At 41.6% G+C, this 20,248-nt stretch overlaps 1 protein-coding gene across 2 annotated transcripts; it reads right to left on the minus strand.

The window, feature by feature from the left end:
* Positions 1–734: 734 nt before the first annotated feature.
* On the minus strand, positions 735–15,090 carry LOC143869782 (cellulose synthase-like protein H1). 2 transcript variants are annotated; one of them, XM_077376340.1, is made up of 9 exons: positions 14,724–15,084; positions 14,180–14,504; positions 13,120–13,245; positions 12,396–12,512; positions 11,952–12,164; positions 11,077–11,197; positions 10,729–10,916; positions 9,721–10,071; positions 735–1,485 (listed from the first exon to the last, which is right to left on the minus strand). In XM_077376340.1, the coding sequence occupies exons 1-9, from the start codon at positions 14,978–14,980 to the stop codon at positions 928–930; spliced, it is 2,256 nt and encodes a 751-aa protein (XP_077232455.1). In that variant the 5' UTR covers positions 14,981–15,084; the 3' UTR covers positions 735–927. The 2 variants fall into 2 exon arrangements, with proteins under 2 accessions (XP_077232455.1, XP_077232459.1); XM_077376344.1 differs by lacking the exon at positions 9,721–10,071 and having other exon boundaries at positions 14,724–15,090.
* Positions 15,091–20,248: the final 5,158 nt, after the last annotated feature.

A 20,248-nucleotide genomic window follows, 5' to 3' on the forward strand; every position in this document is an offset into this window, starting at 1 on the left:
TTGATCAATGGGTATTTTGTATAGCATATCCTAGTATACTCTTCATCAACTAGTAGTATAAAAAGAGAAACAGTTGAAACAAGGCTTTGGAACAAGATTTTCTCCCTTTTCTTCCCTAAAAAACATCATAGAAGAGCTATCTTATTATTTTTCACTAGCACCATGTTTGTCTGCCATGAAATTTTAGTTTATCAAGTGGCTAGAGAAAGCTAGGGAGGGTGGAAGGAGCAGAGACTAGAGAGCGCCTGAGCTATGAAAGATGTGAAGAGGCTGAAAAACAAGAAAAAAAAAAGAGAGAAGAAGAAACTCTAATAAAATTACAAATGATTTTTTCCTTCTTTTTAGCCCCATCTTACCCTCTCAATCATGTGATAATTTCATGAAAAAAATTCATGATTGCAAACATGGCCTAATACTTTCTTTCAGGTGTGAAATGGGCATAAAACAAAATTTTGGCCATTTTTAAGAGGAAAAATGGGCGTAAAATTTGTTTTACCCCCTCCGTTTCTTTCGAAGTAAAAATGGACGTAAAATTTATTTCATGTTGTAAAAATGAATACAAACAGAGCCTTGAAACGAATCCTGAAGTGGAGAACCCCACAGTGATATCATCATTGGGAGGCTCACATGCACATTGTCACCTTTCAATCCTGTTCATTTCATTTATTTATTTTTAGCAAAGCCAAGAATTCTTTTCAGTTAGTTTGTCTTGCAATGTTCTTTCAAGAAATAAATTTTTATCAAAGCAAAACATATTCCCTTTATCAAATGAATCCATGCCCCCACCTTTAAAGGTGACATTATAAAAGAGTACATAATAAGTTGGACAAGATTAACTTTGCAACTTGCTTCGGCCGGGTTTGGTTGAGCTTTTTACTAAAAAATGAGTTGGAATCAACCCAAAACCCGGCCCAAAGACTTTCAACTTTACCTCTCTTGGATGTTTTTAACCCTTCCACAAAAGTGAAAGAAGAACCATGCAAGAGCCAACGCTTTGTATATGATGGCCCATGGAATCCCATAACTTCCTTTCCTAAAAAGCCCTTTTAAAAAGGGCAACAAGGTCAGCACCAACCATGCACTACAAACCATCTCAATTGGGGCCAAAGCGGGCTCGAGCCCACCGGAGAGAACCCTTAAAAAGCCCACGAAGAGTGCGGTCAGGTGCACCAACAGAAGAGCCGTGGCTGGAACAAAGAGCGGCGAAGAGTCGAAGGTGAACCTTCCGGCATCGACATTATTTTTGGAGTCAAGGGTACTTTGGTCTTTTCGCGTTACTTCGAAGAGGGTCTCGGATAAACCTAGGAGCTTCAGTAGTACACTCAAGACACCAAACAGCCAAGCAGTTGCCGATGTTATTCTTTGCATTCTGAGATTGTTCCACCATGCGCCGACAGATTGCCGGCAGGCGAGGAACTCTGAGAGAGTGTAGAAGTGGTAAATTACGAAAAGGGTAGTGGGGATCAACACCGCGGGCTCTGTCACCTGCATTGCATAGATTCAAGGGTATTTAAGGAATTATAGAGGATCTTTTACCAACATTTCATAGATTCAGGGGCATTTCATCTGCACTATATAGTGGAAAACCATATAAATGTGAAGTTTATTTTAGTCAATAAAACTCAGCATACATGTAAATTTCTCTACTTGTATTATAAATCTTATAGATAATGAGAAAACTCAGGTGGTCCCTAATGTTACTACATAAAAAGTTTGTCAGGTGGGTGGCCTTGAGGCTATTTACAATCTTATAAATGTAAAACTTCATTTAACTATTATATGCCTTACATATGTATATATCTATATAACTATTAAAAATATTATATTATTATGAGAATATTATATATATATATATTCTCATGTCGAGATATTGATTCCTCCACACAACAATTTGCTTCTCGTATCGACGAATCAGAAGAGATGTCAACCGGCAACCGTATCTGGAAACAACGATTAGTGGATATTGGTACTGTCACTGCACAGCAAGCAAAGGATTGGGGATTCAGTGGTGTAATGTTAAGAGGTCGTGCGACATGAAGACATTGATAGCAATATGGGGGAAGTTCCCATCAGGCAACAACGGTTCTGCCTGACCCTACTCAAGCATGCATATTATGTCAGTGAAGACTTGGTGTGAAGCCTTGGAGACGACGTACCCGGGACTAGGGTGAGCTGAGGGGGGACAGCGTAAGTGAGCGAATGTGTGTAAGCCCAGTCAAACATGATTGTTCTAGGCGGGGCGGGCCACCCACCTTCGAATGGTGTTGGTCCTACGGACCGTGAACGGATTCGCCTCTGGCCTCTGGGCACGTCGGAACCGCATGAGTTCACTGGGGTGGAGCACGGTCCGCCAAAATCGGCATAGGTTAGGTGCTATTGATGGAACATGGTAAGCCCATCTTTCTCCATATGGAAGTGCTGCGGGCACATAGAGATGTGGGTAGAGGAAGCCTCAAAAAGCGAAGGCCGAGCTGTAGGTCACGTGACCTGCACCGAAAAGGTGGCTGACTGGGCTTTCTCTTGGATCAAAGCAGATCAGCTCGCCCCATTGGTCGGTCGAATCGGGCGGGCCCCTGCCCCGGAACGTCGAATGAAATAGGTGGCCGGGTTCTCTTTCTACAACCCTATTGATATGATAGGCCCGGCCCCCTTCCCCCTATCCCTTATGTTTAGGAGCGGGATCCGCCCAAGAACGACCAGTCTTGTGGTGGTACGGAAGGCACGGACTCCGCGCCCTTCACTAACTTGCGCCCCACTACCACTTCATTTCTGACTGTTAAGGGCAAGGGAAAGAAAGCCTCAACCAGAACCACATTCCTTTCTGTTGCGTGCGGATGTAGCTAAGTGTCTGACTCTATTGGTCATAGTCCCCTGCTGTTGCGGCCGGTGCTAGTTTGCGCGCGTGAACCAACCCAACAAACAAGGAAAGGATTCCTCCATGACTAATAGGGGCATCTGAGAATGATTCGAGCTGTATGAAGGGAAACTCCCACGTACAGTTTGTTTTGGGGGGGAAGGAGCCCGACAGGGTCCCCCCCCCACTGACTTGGCCCGGGCCTAAGTGAAAGTGAAGTGGTGGGCCTACCCATCCCAACCTGGGGTATGCTGGGATTCGCGAAGAGCAGCACCTTACGATGTTCATGACCAATCGGATCCTGACGTACCAGTAGGTACCAGAGGAGATCGCTATGATCGTTACTGTATCTAGGGGTGTAAACGGATCGAATTCGAATCGGATAGTGCTATATCCGAATTCGTATTCGATTACAATATTCAATATCCGTATCCGAATCCGACGGATAATTATTATTCATTACCGAATTCGCATCCGACGGATATTATTCGAATTCGGATATTATCCGTATCCGTTTATCCGGATTCAAATCGTATCCGAATATCCAAATTCGAATAAATCATATCCGAATGTCCGAATTCGTATCCGTATCCGAATTTGATTCATGTCTGTAACTTTAAATCAACTGGTTAAATATCCAAAATTATCTAATTGAAGTTGAATTCGAATGCGAATATCTGCATCCGTAACCGGATATCCGAGTTTGCATGCGAATCCGGATATCCGAATTCGAATACGAATTCGGATATACGGATACAGATGCGGATATTCGGGATAAACGGATGTACTTGTCGGATTCGGATGTTAAACGGATCGGATGCACCATTTACCAGATTCGGATCGTTAAGAACCGGATATCTCCTAAACGGATTCGGTAATCGAATTTTCGAATATCCATTTACACCCCTAACTGTATCCGTATCGAAGAGATGCGACAAAGTGTTCGGATCATTGTGCGATGTCCTAATCAAATGCCTAGTGGCATGATCAAAGCCGATGATCGTAAGCTATGTCCTCCATCACGATGTCGGATGAAACTATCCATGGAATCGTGCGCCGTGTGAAACGTAGATCATCGCCGTTCTTAACCGAGACTCAGGTTAAGCTCCGTCTTGGAACCTTGTGGGGTTAGGAGTAAAGCATCCCGAGGTTGGCGCATCTCGTTGGGCGTGGAGAAGCATGGGGAACCCCAATTTCTTTCTTCGGAGCAGTTTCTTTTCCCGTCCCCTCACCCCGGCATAGCGCTTCGCTTCCGGTTCTTCGGAAGAATCAACTGACTTCTCCCTTCTTCATTGATCTGGGGGAAAAGGAACCGTCTACCAGTTGGGAAGCTAGACATCAAGGTTGTGGCTTGATGAGGATAACTAAGCTGACACGCCGGAGTTGGCTGCTGGCACAACAGGGTGGTGCCTTACCGCACCGCAGGCGGACGCGCGGTAGCGTTCGTGGTGGTGCTTCAGGATTCCAATGTACTGCGTCCAAGATCAGAACGAGCTTGCCGGCGGACCACTGCAGTCCCATTCTTGAGTGAGCTGGAGCGCAGCCATCTTATCCACTGAACTAGCTAGAAGCTATCGCTTCGGGTCGAAGCACTAAAAGAAAAGGACCGGGAAATGCGGCGGCATAGGAACCACGGGACCCAGGAGGGAGAAAGACGATGTACGGGATACGGGATCCTCGTAGTAGGCTGGACCAACATCCAGCCGAGAGAGGGCAGCCTTTAGAAGCAACGGGTTGGGAAACCAAGAGAACGCTTCGCGTTTTCTTATCTTCTTCCCGCCCTAGGAGTAGGAGTAGCACAAAAAGAGGGATTAGCATTATTTACCCAATGATAAACCACTAACACCTTCCTCGTTGGGGCGGGAAAACGCTCTAGCGACGGGAAACCGGCCACTAGTGACGAAGCTCCAATAAGGTATCGAGAGGGCTATCACAGTCAGGTGTGAAGCAATTGCCCCCTATTTGTAAAGTACCCCTCTTCCTATTTAGGGGGTTGAGGCGAGAAATGGCTTGATGAACCGTTCCGTTCGCCACGCACCGGCCCCATTCACTTGCTTATCGTAGAGGCTGTAAGTACACAGTGCCCCACAACTATCAAAGTATAGTGGGGTTGAAACACGAGAGTGCCTACCTCCGAGCCGAGAGTGCCCGCCCTTTCTTTCAAGTAGGCCACTTTTTTCGGAACGCAGTCCGGGATAACCGTGACCGTGTATATATAATATTATCCTTCTACTTAAGGGGCAAAGAGAAGCGCTTTCGCTACTGAGAAAGCGAACGGTCAGCACGAAGGTTCAAGACTTAGCCGATCGTTAGCGAAGCGTCGGTGCGGAGCGGACTTTATACTGAGCCTCGGTAGCAAAGCACTTAAGATGAAGCGTCGGTGCAGAGCACTTTCAGAACGAAGCGTCGGTAGCAAAGCTGACAACGCAACGCATTAGCGAAGCGTCATTCTCATAGCGAGGCGCTTCGAGTTAGCGAAGCGCTGAAGCCCTATGTGCTATAATGCTGAGCCAAGGACGCTCCGCCTTATCTATAGAAGCAGTCAACTGAGTTCTGAACGAATTAGCTCCTTGGTAATAGCTTAATCTATAGATAGAAAGCCCTATGATGGGAAACTACCACGTTAGGTCTGGAGAGAGATGGGACCGGTTATACAATAGAGGGAGCAGATGCAAGCTTTTTCTTTCAATAGCCGGCCAAATGACTACAGGATCATCGGTCTACTCTACCTCAATTCACCATTTCGAACCTTATACAGAAGGTTTTTCTGTACCAGCTCCTTCTACCTATACCGCAGTTGAAGCACCTAAAGGAGAATTTGGTGTGTTTCTGGTCAGTAATGGAAGCAATCGTCCCTACCGTCGTAAAATAAGAGCACCTGGCTCTGCCCATTCACAAGGACTCGATTCTATGTCCAAACATCACATGCCAGCAGATGTGGTCACCATCATAGGTACTCAAGATATTGTGTCTGGAGAGGTAGATAGATAGGACTACTAGTTGCTCGATCAGGACCCTAGCTTTATTGCGAGCCAAAAACCTTGATGGATTCCCCTTCCCTTGGTAGGGTGTTGCCCCGATAGTTCCCATCCCGCAACCTCTTATGGACTCTAAGTGGTGGGATTTCGGGGTAGAAGGTTCATGGTAGGTAGTTCCAATGCGGCGATTAACATCCTTTTAGTATGTAGCGAGATCCGTCCTCCAACCAAGGGATCGATATACAAATCATAACTAAGGCTAGCCCGCTGGTAGTAGAAGGAAGCAGAGATTCAGGCAGTTAGGCATCAGTTTGAGTTCAAGATCAAGACCCAGAAGTAGAGATAGAGGCAAAGGTTGCAGCAAGAGGAAGAGACGGTTCAATACCCGATTTGAGAACCTGGTAACCTAGCATCCTCACCCAATGAACCATAGTACAATGCTTCCCTTCGCTCGCGTCCGAACCCGTTGGATCGATATCCAGTTCCACCAGCGGCAGAGACAGTTGGATAGGTACCCCCAGCAGTTGCTTCAGCTGCTTACCTTGAACCAATTGGAATAGCACTACCCATATAGGTATAGACTAAGGCAGATCCAATTTGATTTAACCGGACCGGCCAGCATATGAGTAAGCATCAGTAGTTTCAGTTGATGACCCTGAGGTGAGGAACAAGTCATCCAAGGTAAGCTCCTTCCCCCCGGCTAAGGGTTCCAAACCTTAACAAGCTATCAAACCGAGTAGAGGCGTATAGATACCGATATGCAACTGGAATACCTTTTTCGGGGTATCAATATGGGCAAGGTGCTTCTTTTTCAACTCGGTTGACCAAATCTCTCACCGGATATGGTTCAACTACAACTCAGTCGTTCTGGGTCATCAAGGGCTGTTTCAACGCAATTTTCAGGTGGGACGAGATCCTAATCTGTGATTGGCTCTGCTCCCCGATTTTGATCTGCTGTTGGAACCAAGTGAATCGCTTTTGTGGTTTAAATGCTGCTCGCTTTTATTCCGGTGGATCAATGGATTGTTGCACCGGCCTCAGATCTCGACCCGGGTGAGATACTGCCTTCTATGTATGCCTTTGTGGGTGATACTAATGATCCTGCAGCTCGTATAGTATAGAAAGAGTTTCAATAGCAGAGGCTGATAGCATAAAGGTCCAACCAATGAATGCTCTTATTTATTCCTCTTCTCCATAGGGGAATCGATGAGAGATGCGAACAGAGGCTGCGTAGGCACGAGTATCAAAGCTTCAGTCCCAGCGTAAACGCCCCTTATGGTTTCGATACTAGTACCAGCAGCTTCCCTACCACCACCTCGCCCAAGATCTATTCCGGTTCCAGTCAAAGAACCACCGGGCCGATAATTGACCCAGTGACCGGGGTAGAGCTAGTTGGAGAGACATTACCTAGCCTTTGTCCGCATCAGTGGTTGTCCCACCACCTGAAGCAGAGGAAGCTAACCGAGTTGACTAAGATCAGTCGTTTACCTCGCTCGACTTTGAACCCCAAAATATGCCTGTCTACCTCTATGAGGGAAAGCCGGGAGCAGTAAGTTCACCCCCAACAAAGCTATACCGCCAGTTCGAGTTACCATTGTTGATCCATCAGCTTCCGAGCTAGCAGAGTCAAACTAAAAAGGTGTACAAGTCACCTCTTGGATATTCGATCGAGACATAATTGCAGTGGTCCGAACAGCGACTCCTGTGCCATATTCGAACCCACCAATAGCAGTGGGAGAGGCACCGCCACCGCTTAGCATATCCACTTCCAGAAGCAGATGGAAATAGAATAGAAGATCAAAATAAAGTCGTTTATCCAAAACCAGAATGAGGGCTTATTCTATTCACCAAGCGGAAGCAGCAGCTCCAGTCGCGGTTGACCCATCATCATCTCGCGTCCCTCTCGGATCGGGAGCCCGAAGCATACTTATAGTTAGTTCCTGAGCCCCATGTTGCCAAAGGGAGCAGCCCCCCCAAAACGCATCGATTAGTTAAGGGGGTTGGGGTATGAGACGCAGAAGCATAGGGAGTGATAGCGGCAATTGATCCTGATCTGGTTTTATCAAGACCAAGAGCATTCCTACGGGATTGAGATTAAGAACAACCAATGGTGGAGGCAGTTGATCTTAATCAGCCAATTACTAATTAATAATTACAAGACAGGCGCCGGAGTGAAAGGAAGGCAAACATGGGGAGGCTAATAGGATGGCACAATCCGGGAAAGCAAACGAATGGAGACAAGCCAATAGGGACAGCGGTAACGGGAGTTCGAGTTAAAGGCTGGCTTGCAGTACGAAGGTAGGAGTAGGAGACGCGGGAAAGGATGGAGTTCTTTTGTTTTTGCAGCTGCCATAAAAGTAAAGCCTTAGATTATAACACGAATCTCACCGCCTGTCCCCCTTACAAGAGACTCGCTACTAAGGTTCTGAAAGAAGGCAGCTAAATCAGCAATAGAAGAGAACTCCAGATCTATGAATAGCCAACAAATAGCCTAGCTCGATTCCTAGTGCTATAACAGAAACTGCCCTTAACGCACAAATGAAAGCCCTCACAACACTCGATACCTGCAACTGCTCCCGCTTATGGTAGTAGATAAATAGGTGGACATGTATCTGCAGCCTCTGCTGCTGGTAGATTGACTGCTTTATATGGACCTGGGGCTGCAACTGAGGGTAGTGCTTGGGATCGAGCTAGGCTGTTTGTTGGCTATTCATAGATATATACATATGTAAGGCATATAATAGTTAAATGAAGTTTTACATTTATAAGATTGTAAATAGCCTCAAGGCCACCCACCTGACAAACTTTATATTTTGTAACATTAGGGACCACCTGAGTTTTCTCATTATCTATAAGATTTATAATACAAGTAGAGAAATTTACATGTATGCTGAGTTTAATTGACTAAAATAAACTTCACATTTATATGGTTTTCCACTATATAGTGCAGATGAAATGCCCCTGAATCTATGAACTGTTGGTGCGCTTATATATGTAAGGAAACTGTTGGTGCGCTTAAGCTCACCAAGCTTATGGTGCACTTAATCTCCCAATCACATGGGTCCCACATTTTCTATGGTGATCCAAACCATTCATTTGCAAGGCCCTATCATAGATAGGGAGTGTACCAAAAATCCGCTCCATAGGATCATCATAACCCCTCCATTTGTGGAGGACAAAAATGCGCAGATTTGTGGACAAACAATGTCTGTCCATTTTGACCTCCACAAACGGATGGGTTAGGATGATTCTTTGGAGCTGATTTTTGGTACACCCCCCATCTATGTAAGGGCCTTTCAAATGAATGCTTTGGATCATCCTAACAAAGTGGGCCCCCATGTGATTGGGCGCTTAAGCGCACCAACAGTTTCCTCTCTCTCTCTCTCTCTCTCTCTCTCTCTCTCTCTATATATATATATATATATATATATATATATATATATATATATATATTTTTTATTTTTTTTTTATTTTTATTTTTATTTTTTTTTTTATGGGGTTTAAGCCTCTAGTTCAGTGGTCAAGGATACGTTCTTCAACCTAGAGGCTGATTGATCTTCTTTTGATCTCCCGTTAACTTCTTCTTCTCCTAATCTCCCACCCATCCACAAGCAACCAAACAGAGGGTGTCACTACAAGAAAGTTGACTTTTACCGAAAGGCTCCGTTTCTATCGACGTAAAAATGGATGTAAAATTTGTTTTATGTTGTAAAAAAAGAACATAAAACAAAATTTTACGTCCATTTTACATGGAAAGAAACAGAATCAAAGAGGGGAAAATTTTTCTACCGGTAAAGGTTAGAGTGGTGGGGATTACTGGCAAAACCCTACTTTCTTGTAATGTGTAAATATTAGTGAACAGAGACAATATAATTAGTCTTCACGTACCTTGGGCAAGAAAGAGGTATTGGTGAGGAGACAAAAGGCGGGCAAAGTGGCATAACAAAACTCAGGGATAGAGCGGAGGGCCCACACCATTGGAAGAAGGTAGGCTAAGCATTGCCTGAAACGAAGCTTCTTCGTAGCTGTAGCTATCAAAGGACTGTGACTGGACACAAAGATTTCGAGAAGGCCCGTGGCCCACCTCTTTTGCTGAGTCAAGCAAGCCGGCCCACCCATAGGTGCACACCCTAGGAAAGCTGGTGGGTCCGGCGCACAATAGATCGATGCCCAACCCATCGAATGGATCCTAAGCCCCGTCAGTACGTCTTCAGTGGCAGATCCGTACACCCATCCTACCTGCAATGACCCGTATTATGGTGGGCCCAAAAGATCTAATTTCATCAGGGAACTTACATAAATTTGACACTCTTAACCATTCAATCCGAGGACTTCTTCTTCTTCTTCTTCTTTTTTTGAATGATGATAAATTTCATTAAAGAGACAGGAACCGAGAAAGTCCCCAAGATACAAAGAAGATAGTTAAAATAAACTATACAACTTAGGGCGGAAGGGATCAAACAGTTCAATGCTCTCCTTGGATACACCCTCTCTAGCCAATCTACAATCCGAGGACTTCTTAACAATACATTTTGAAAGATTTTAGAAAATTGTACGAAAATTTGAGGACTTCTTAACTGTCCATTTTGAAAGATATTGAAAAATCCAAAGAAAATAGCGAGAAAATCAGTTGTTTCTAGATAAAGATCTGATCTAATACATTCTAACACATTTGTGGTACATTGATCGGATCGTTAATTAGGGTTGTGTTTGCTCAATCATTGAAATCTCGTGCAACCTAAAATCAATCAAATGGGACAATCGTAATTAACGATCATGTTGAAGCCATGTGGGTGGGCCCAATCATTCATTCAAAATTGCATCTAATAGTATAATCCCTTTTTAACGAAGCTAATTAACATAATTAAAATATGATTAGTTTTTGTGCTTGCTCACCTCTTTACCCCAGCAAGTGTTGAACTCATACTGGCAATCGGCAACCTTCGTTGCCGTGTCAAGAGAGCTCGAAAGATCGCCCCGACTAAGAATTTCTTTGGTTGCTCCCGATATAGTATGAGCGGCCGAGTTTAAAAATTCGGATGAATTTCCGAATCTCTTCATAAGCTGTTCTTTGTGTAATTTATCTAACAAAAGAAAATATAATCATGCTAAAAAAGGGATAGAAATGATCCAATGATCATACACATTCCCTACTTAATTGAGGACTTAGATTAGTTGGGTATATTCAATATCAAATAAACAAAGAAGAGAGAGAGAGAGAGAGAGAGAGAGAGAGAGATTTACCATTGAATAAATTAATTTCATCGTAATCCGGCGGTAGCCCATAAATGATTTTCCTTCTGTGGAAGCATCCTGTTCCTCCATACATGGGTCCTTGAATTCCCGCTATTCCAGGGCTCAAATACTGTGTAAAAATCACAAGTAATGCACATACTACATTTCAAAAATGGAAACTCATTGACCCACATCTTTTTACATTAGGCTCTGTTTCTTTCGACTTAAATTGAGCGTAAAACAAGGGAAATGATCTCTGCGCTCCAAATGTTTTGATAAACATGCGCTCCAACTTTTGTCGTGTAGTATTTAACGGGCTGTCAGAGGAATATTACGGTTTCCGAAAAGCTCTTAAAGCCCTTAAATACTACACGACAAGCATGTGGAGCGAATGTTTATCAAAAATATTGGAGCGCTAAAATCATTTACCTAAAACAAATATCACGGTTTTTAAGGGAAAATAAAAGGGAAATGTTATCAGCACAACCATGTTTTAATAATTGAACAAACTTAGCATGTCTTTTCTTTTCTAATTGGCTTGTGAGAGCTTTTTGGGAATTGTAATAACCTTATACAGCTCTTTAACTAATAAAAGACAAGATGGGTTCGTGCAAATATCAAAACATGGTTATGCTGATATCATTTCCCAAATAACTTGGGCATGTTGCACCTTCAGACGGGTCCTAGAAACTCGGCGTCCGATTCAGCCGAGTCACACAATTTTGGGCCTTTTGCCCTAAGAAAAGTCAATTGTGTAAGCTCGCCCGACTCAGTTGAGTCTTAGGTGATTTCCTATCCGAGTCCGAGATTTTAAACATTTGTGTTACTCTTGTTACACATAGTTACAAGTAGAAGAAGAGAAGGGAAGAAATTTGTTTACTTACTTCCTGCATGACTATCATATGGTTTCCAAAAGGATCGTCTTTGAGGCCTCCATAGTAAAACTGGGGGCACTGAACGAAAGCGCTCTCTTGCTCGTTCTTGGCCCCCAACAAGAGGCACATTGCTTGGAGAACGATTTGTGGATTGTTCGCAAACATGTCACAGTCCACGTTGAGCATAAATGGTGCATTCGTCATCACTCCGGACACTCTTGTCTGTTCATCCAAGAAAAAGATAAGAAAAATGAAGGGAATTGGTATTGCCACGCCCTTATAATTTTTATTGGAAAATTAAAATGAGTTAACCAAACATTGAAAAATTAATTTCCCATGGAAAAGCTTTTCAAGATAAAATTTCCCTGCATCCAAACAAACCATATTTGGTCTGTCCCTGTCTGTGGTCATCCTATGTATTGTCTCTGTGTATTTGGAATTTTCTTTACTTACGAGAACGTTCATAGCCCCAGCTTTGTAACGATGATGATGTTTTGGCCGTTTCTCTCTGGCAACATATATTAGATGTGGCACCCCATCTTGAAGCTTCTCCTTGTTCTCCCATATAACCTACAAAAAATTAAACAACAATCCACATTAGAAAGTAAACCTCTCTGTTTTGGATCATCAAATTATTCAGTGCCCACTGTATTCATTTAAAAATACTTGCAACTACTTACTAACACCATATAAAAACCGCACACATTTGGACTATCGAAAAAGTGTTTCTGGTCGACCGGAGGGTTAGGATCATCCTATGGAGAAGATTTTATGGGAATGCCCTACCTACTACAGGGCCCAACAAATGAATGATTCGGGTCACCCAAATAATGTGGGCCCCACTCTATTTCTAGCGACGGACCGGACAGTCGGTCGACCACAAACACTTAACCCTTGGACTATATGTCACTATATTTAAAACAATGTTGTAGACCCAATACGTGAATGGTTTTATTCAAGGATTTAGTCATTTCAATGTATTTTTTTGCAATTTCTTAAGATTGAAACTCTCTTCTTTGTTTCTTACACATGTCACCATAAATAAGGACCATCTTATTATTTTTAGTTTTAAAAAATCGAACCTCTTATAATAATAATTGAAAACGGGAGCATATATCAAAGGAAGAGGGTGTAAATAGAGAAGAATTTCTAAACACATGAAATTCATTTCCAATACCTTAACTATACTCGGATGATTCCCACGTTCTACCTTGGAGAAAACCTCAAACTCCCCAGTCAGGTTCTGCGGTGTGGGTCCCTCCACTGCCTCGTTAATTAATTGACTCAGTTCCTCGTACTCCTCCTGCACATATAGGTGATGAACTACTGTCAATTATAGTTATTTTCCTAAACTGAAGAGCACTGTGTGAAACAGCAATTACTCCATAAGCTTTAGATGTTAGAGTTGGTGTTATTCAATCATTTATAGGTTAACACTGCCACCTCATGTCTGGCCCCTCTTTTTGTTTTTTTGGTTGGCCGTACACATGGCACATGTGACCTCTCTCTTTTGGGTTGGCCCTACATTTAGATTTTTAATATCAATGAGTTATTGGGTTTTGAACTCAGGACCAGCTGTGACTGATACCATGTGAATTGTGAAACTACCAATTACTCTAAAAGCTTAAACGATCCGTTGCAAAAGTTTTGCCCGGACATTCCCCAAAATTATACTACATGTAAGGCACGTTTGGGTCCTAGGAATTTGTTTTCATGATAAATCGGGCATCTTCAAGTGTGAAGTCCCTGAAAATCAGGAAAACAAATCCTAGAGAGAAGTTGCTAAGAATCCGAAAAAAGTTGATTCAGTTTTGAGCAGAGTTTTTTGTTTCCGATTTTTATCAACTTCTCATCATGGAAACAACCGTTTCCAAGATCTTATTCCCTAATTTTCAAAGACTTCACACTTGAAGATGTCCGATTTATCATGAAAATAAATTCCTGGCAGCCAAATGTGCCCATAATGTATATCATTGACCGTAATTTAATGATTACTTGTTTAGTCATTTATTAAGCAGTTACAATTAAATGCCTTTCCTGCTTCAACTTCTCTTATGGAAAAAAAAGGAAATTAGTGGAGTTTTTTATTTTGGGGAAATGGTGCTAATATGTGTATGTGCTTATCTTGCATGTTAATGAAGATTCTTTTTCTAAGGAAATGGTGGAAAAGAGGGTGGAAATATCATTTACCATATTTATAGATGTATATAACCTTACTTACGTATTTATTTACTGACCTTTATCTTTCTCCATTCCTCACCAAATTCAGATGAATGCTCAAAGGGAATCTTAGGCTCAGCAGAGAAATACAGTGAAGGAGCTCTGACTGTAACTCTATATTTTTTACAGAATGGAACCCAAATCTTAGCAAACTTTGAAGCTTCAACCAATGAATAGAAAGTGATAGGTGAGCATCCATCATCAGAAACATAGCATGAGAGCTTATCAGCCGGATAATCAACGGCCAATAATGAAAGCACGGTATCGACCGTGATGATCGGCGGTTCGAGGGAACTATCTGCAGTTGTGACAAACATGTCTACTGAAGGAGGATCTGGAAACCTATAGAAAAAAAAGGAGAAAAGATAAAATCAAATCAAATAAGCCACGTATGAAATAGGCTATGTATTGAATAAGCAATGTTTTTGTTTTTTTTTTGGAATGGCCAAAATAGGCTAGAAGCTCATAACCCATAAATCCCCATTTCTACCTGCAAAAAGCATGAAAAAAAAATAAGCTGAATAAGCCATGAATTGATTTGTATATTTTTTTAAGATTTACCTTTGCAATAGTCTTTCTGGGTATGTTTTGTAATGACAAGGGTTCCATTTGAAATTCATAAACAAGACCCAGACGAAAGCGAACCAGGATTCACAGAGGAAAGCAAAGAGCCAAATGATTCCATGGTTTCTGAGGTAAAAAAGACGGTAAGAGAGAAGAGAGAGGAGTTGAATGAAGATTAGAATATCTGCAGCTCTGTGGAGAGTGTTTTTGAGTGGGATCTTCTCTTGGAGAGGGAGATAGATGGAGTCGGCCATGAATGGAGGCAGAGATGGTTGGATGTGATTCTCTCCCTTGTTCTTTAATTTCTATACCACAATACACACACATATATACAGAAAGAAAGAGAGAGAGAGAGAGAGAGAGAGAGTAGTCATGAATGGGACAATTTGTACTCATTGATGTATCCAGCTAAGAAATGAGTTTCACTAATCATGATTGCTTACACATAACTCTGAGGAGTGCTTAATTATATAGGGCACTCAGGGGATAAACATTAGGGCTGCAACTCGAGCCGGGTTTTACCCGACCCGCATCGACCCGACCCGAAAATACCCTGGGTTGGGTTCAGGTTTTATGGGTTTCTGGTCGAGCCGGGTCGAGCATTCAAAAGCCCGCATGAATCTCGGGTCGAGCCGGGTTTGAAGGGGCCCAACCCGACCCGACCCGACCCGAGTTACATAAGTTATAGTATGTACATTTTTTTCTATTGTTAGTTAAAAGTTAAAAGTGAAAACCCACGCACCCACTGTTATTGCGTGTGAGTGTAATTTCTGCTTCTATGAGTTGAGTTGATTCAAGTGTTTGATTCAGCATTGTTTGATTGTAATTACAACATTGTTTGATTGTAATTACAACATTATTTGATTACAGCATTGTTTGATTCAAGTGTAATGTGAGTGTAATTACATCATTGTTTGATTCAAGTGTAATGTGAGTGTAATTTCTGCTTCTATGAGTTGAGTTGCCTTGCCAAACAAGAATTTTCCTTAAAAAATTGCGTCAACGTGAAAAAACCCTAACCGACCCGACCCGACCCGAGATTTATCATGGGTAGGGCCGGGTTTGGGAATCGTGGGTTTTCCGGAAAAAAATCCGACCCGAGATATTTCTCAGGTAGGGTTGGGTTCTCCAAAACCCGACCCGAGTTGCAGCCCTAATAAATATAGAAAGATGGTGTTACCTTATTTATCCTGGTTACATACCTCATTTAACTTAGTTGCCTAATCTGAAATTGAAACAATCAGCCGTGATATCGATGATCTCGTGTACTCTTAATATGACCCATCAATCGTATGTGGATTGAAAATCTACGTTTGTTTGATTACAGTAAAGTATCTTCAATAATAAATGTAATAAAAATCCACCAATTCTGTGCACAATGTTGAAAGTTGATGAATGTTCAATGATGATGTTGATAGGTGCGTGTTGTTAATGATGCTGAATAAGATGTCCTTTGGAAGATGAGTTTGGAAGATGAGCGTAGTAACTTCTATATGTCTTAATAAATCATTGTCTTAGTGAGCGAGAAGTGCGCAGGTCTTCATGAGTCAGTGTGGAATAATTATCCTCATGGAAATTGATGACTATGGACCAGTACTGTAATGAACAAGAATGAGCTTCTATGGGCAAGTCATTGTGGTTAAATTTTATGTATCAATCCTCATGTGAGCATGATTTACTCATTCGGTTATGACCTAGAAGATAATCGAGGCACCTCAATGAATAGAGCTACCAATTCAAGAACTCACCTCAAGTGAGGTACCAAAACTAAAATAGAACAAACAAAAATGTAAAGTTTGTAAAACCATAAGAAAGAATTGAAAGAAAAAGTAAGAGCAGTGGCTAGTGGCTAGGTTGGTGACGAAAAATATCATCAACCTTGGGAAGATCGGCCAGCTAGTAATATCGTATGACACTGATTTTTTAAGAGGGTGTGGATATCAAATTGAAGGGGTATTTCTCATAAGACGAGGGAAGAGGTGTTTGGACTAAAACAAGTGGATTTTAAAATGCAAGGAAAAAATCTAAAAAATTGAAATGGAATGGGGTGTTAGTATATTTTGAAGTTACAGATTATGCTAAACACAAAAGTGAGTGGTATAGTAAAATTTGAGGGTTTTATTTTCAGCCATCTTTTCTTTTTTGATGGTTAATCAGCCATCTTTATATTGCCTTACTAGGCAGACTAGGTGTGACGATGATGGTGATGCTACAGAATCCGGACAGTAAGGCCCACTAGCTAGATCTGTCAAACCATCATGTTGGTCAGATCATCATGTTAGTGAGGTCGAGGTTTATTGGGTTTGAACAGAACTTGGCTCCAGATCGGTCCGGAGAAAGTACCTCCTCTAATAGTAAGGGGTGTGGAAATATCAATTCCATGCTTACTTTTTATTTTCAAAAGTAAGTGATATTTCCACACCCCTTGCTATTAGACTATTAGCAGGGGTTGGGGGAAGTTCCTCCAAACCGGTTTGGAGCCGGGTTTTCTTCATTGGGTTTGGGGCGTCTTTAATTCGAGAAGAGATACAGCAGCGGACTCCAATGTGATGCTGAGATGAGGGAATGGAGTAGGTGCTGAAATTTTGATCAGACAAAAATGGATCCATAGGAGATTAACACTATATGATGTGGATTATATAAGAAAGATGGATGTTGGTGATGGTTAGGGTGGGCCAGCTAGACCGCTAGATTGGTCATCCGCAGGAGAACGAAAGTGCTTGAATTATGATCAGTGCTAGGCTAGGTTCAATTGACCTGCTCTGATACCATGTTGATCAGAAATGAGTTTTCACTATTTTTGTTTGCTTACACTTAACCCTAAGCTTTAATAGAGCACTTGGGGGATAGACATATGGAAAAATGAGATTAAGATAATTCTGCTCTAATATAGTTGCCCAATCCATCATGTTCATCTCATCTAACCTACTTGCCCAGTCTACCACCGCAAACAATCAATGGTGAGATCTAAATAATTGCACTTTTGCATCCCTTAGTGTGATGGGTCACGGGAGATCGAAAGTGAGACATACGTGTAGAAAAACAAGTGTGGATGGTCCATATTCATTAGAAAAAATCGATAAAATAATTGCACTTCTGCATGGATATTTTAGCAGACATTATAGAAAATTTGATGACTAATTGCACTTTTGCATGAAAATATTTTAGCTGACGTAAAGAGTGGCGTAGATCGAGTTCTTTTCAGCCTCGCCCGTACGGACAAAAATGTACCTATCACCTCAATTTAATACACTTTTTAGAGCACAAGTTTCTCTTTGCCACTCAAAGTGGTAGGAAAGAATCTAAATTTCAGTCAACATGCTCTTTCATTACTTTAAAACTCTACTTATTATTTGGCTTCTCGAAGGTATTAAAAACAAGAAAGAAGGAAAATTGAGTGAGAGTTTCTCTTCTCCACTCAAATTACAGTAATTGAGTATGAAATGGAAGAAAGAGAATTTATATGGTGGACGACAGCGGCCCCAAAAATACAGTGGGGTCCGCATTATTTTGAGTGATCGAAACCATTCATTTGTTGGGCCCGACGTAAATAGGGTGTGCCCAGAAAATATTCTCCCTAGGATGATCTCCTAACCCTACGATCATGGTGGTTTCCAAACCGTGCCGTCCATTTTAAACGTCCACAGGTTGGAAGCGTGAGATCATCCTAGGGAGGATACAACCTATTTAGCTTGTGGCCTAACAAATGAACGGCTTGGATCATCCTATGAAGCAGTGGGCACACAGCCTATAAAATCTCAAAAATAAGACTTCTCTATTTATTTAGGGAGATGATTTTTTCACACCGCCCTGTAGGATTATGCGCCCCACTTTTAACGTGATTTTACATTTGAAAAAAAGCCTTAAAGTCTGCCACAATTCATGTTAAAAGGAGGGCGCAGGATCCTACATGGGGGTGAAAAAATCATCTCCATTTATTTAATATGCCGGAAATTGTGAACCATTTGTTTCTCTCTCTTGGCTTATTCTATGTTTCTTAGCTTTTTTTCTCCAGTTATTAGTTTCATCTTTTTGGGTCTTCCGTATATACACTCACTATATTCAGTCACTATCTCTAGCCGCCTGAACTCTTTTGTAATCTCTTTGGAATCGCTTGTCATTTCTCATTTGGTTTTCTTGGATTCTCTTTCTATAATCTCTCTATCTTTAGTTTAGTTATGATATCTTCTCTGACCTCTTTGGAATATTTTATCCTTTCTCCTTCCGCTTTCTTGGATTTCACCTTCACCTTCTATGTAGTTTTTCATCCAATGAAAGGTTTAAAATAAGGAATAAAAGTTCAAGTTCTCTTTTGTGTTTCCAATAATGGAATGGTCTCCGGCAATTGGAACACATGGTACATCCTATCCTTTTTTTTAAAGGAAATGATATCTGTATTCCCTCCTGTTGATAATGACACTCATCAGTTTTTAAACATTAGGATTAGTTGTAGTTTGCTAGCTTTATGGAAAGGATAATGATATGCAATCCCTGACTTTCATTGGCCTTCCAAATTCAATTGCAATCACTCCATTCTTTTGTTATTTTAGTGAAAATGGGACCACGCTCACATGTCAAGCTATTCAGATTCCATCTTATCGCTCACCACACCCATCCCACCATTCATTTGGTGGGTCTGATCTTGGGCGAGCAGCAACCCCAAAATCATGTTGATCATGCAATCCTGACCATCCATCCAATCTAAAGAACTCTGATGATTATAAATGCATGGTAGGAACAATAAAAACAATCAGTAATCCAGATCAACCGGAAAAACACTCTTCTTATCCTATTATCAGCATAATTCAAAAACTCCATTCAACTCGGAAGTTGGTCAAGTGTAATAAACTTGAATGACTTAGTAGTGTGAAACAACCAATTACTCCAAAAGTTTAAGTTGTTAGAGTTGATTTTATTTAGGGGCCATTTGGATACGCGGATTTTAGAAACCAAGTTTTAGTTTGAAAATAGTGTAAAAGAGAGTTCATGATCAAACTGGTGTATGTTATCCTGACAACGATTTTTGGATTTTAAGTAAGAAATCCAGGTTTTAGAAATCTCTCCTTCACCCTAAGATTTCTAAGATAATGACACTCATCAGTTTTTAAACATTAGGATTAGTTGTAGTTTGCTAGCTTTCTGGAAAGGATAATGATATGCAATCCCTTACTTTCATTGGCCTTCCCGAGAGGAGAAAAAAAGTTAGGAAACAAAAAGATAGAAGCTAACAGTCTTAATTGACTTATAGTTATTGAACTCTACCATAAGAAGTTGGACAATTCTTGTATATTTCAAGTAGTTCCAAATTCAATTGCAATCACTCCATTCTTTTGTTATTTTAGTGAAAATGGGACCACGCTCACATGTCAAGCTATTCAGATTCCATCTTATCGCTCACCACACCCATCCCACCATTCATTTGGTGGGTCTGATCTTGGGCGAGCAGTAACCCCAAAATCATGTTGATCATGCAATCCTGACCATCCATCCAATCTAAAGAACTCTGATGATTATAAATGCAT

This window comes from Tasmannia lanceolata, unplaced genomic scaffold, assembly GCF_043159265.1.
Source record: "Tasmannia lanceolata isolate RefF3 unplaced genomic scaffold, GAP_Taslan_0.1 ptg000002l, whole genome shotgun sequence".
Classification (NCBI taxonomy): domain Eukaryota; kingdom Viridiplantae; phylum Streptophyta; class Magnoliopsida; order Canellales; family Winteraceae; genus Tasmannia; species Tasmannia lanceolata.

Coding starts and splice junctions, on each gene's coding strand:
- LOC143869782 (XM_077376340.1), bottom strand. CDS start 14,980: ATGGCCGACTCCATCTATCTCCCTCTCCAAGAGAAGATCCCACTCAAA. Junction 13,246..14,179: donor AGGAATGGAGAAAGATAAAG/GTCAGTAAATAA, acceptor CTATATGTGCAG/GAGGAGTACGAGGAACTGAG. Junction 1,486..9,720: donor ATACCTCTTTCTTGCCCAAG/GTACGTGAAGAC, acceptor TATGCAATGCAG/GTGACAGAGCCCGCGGTGTT.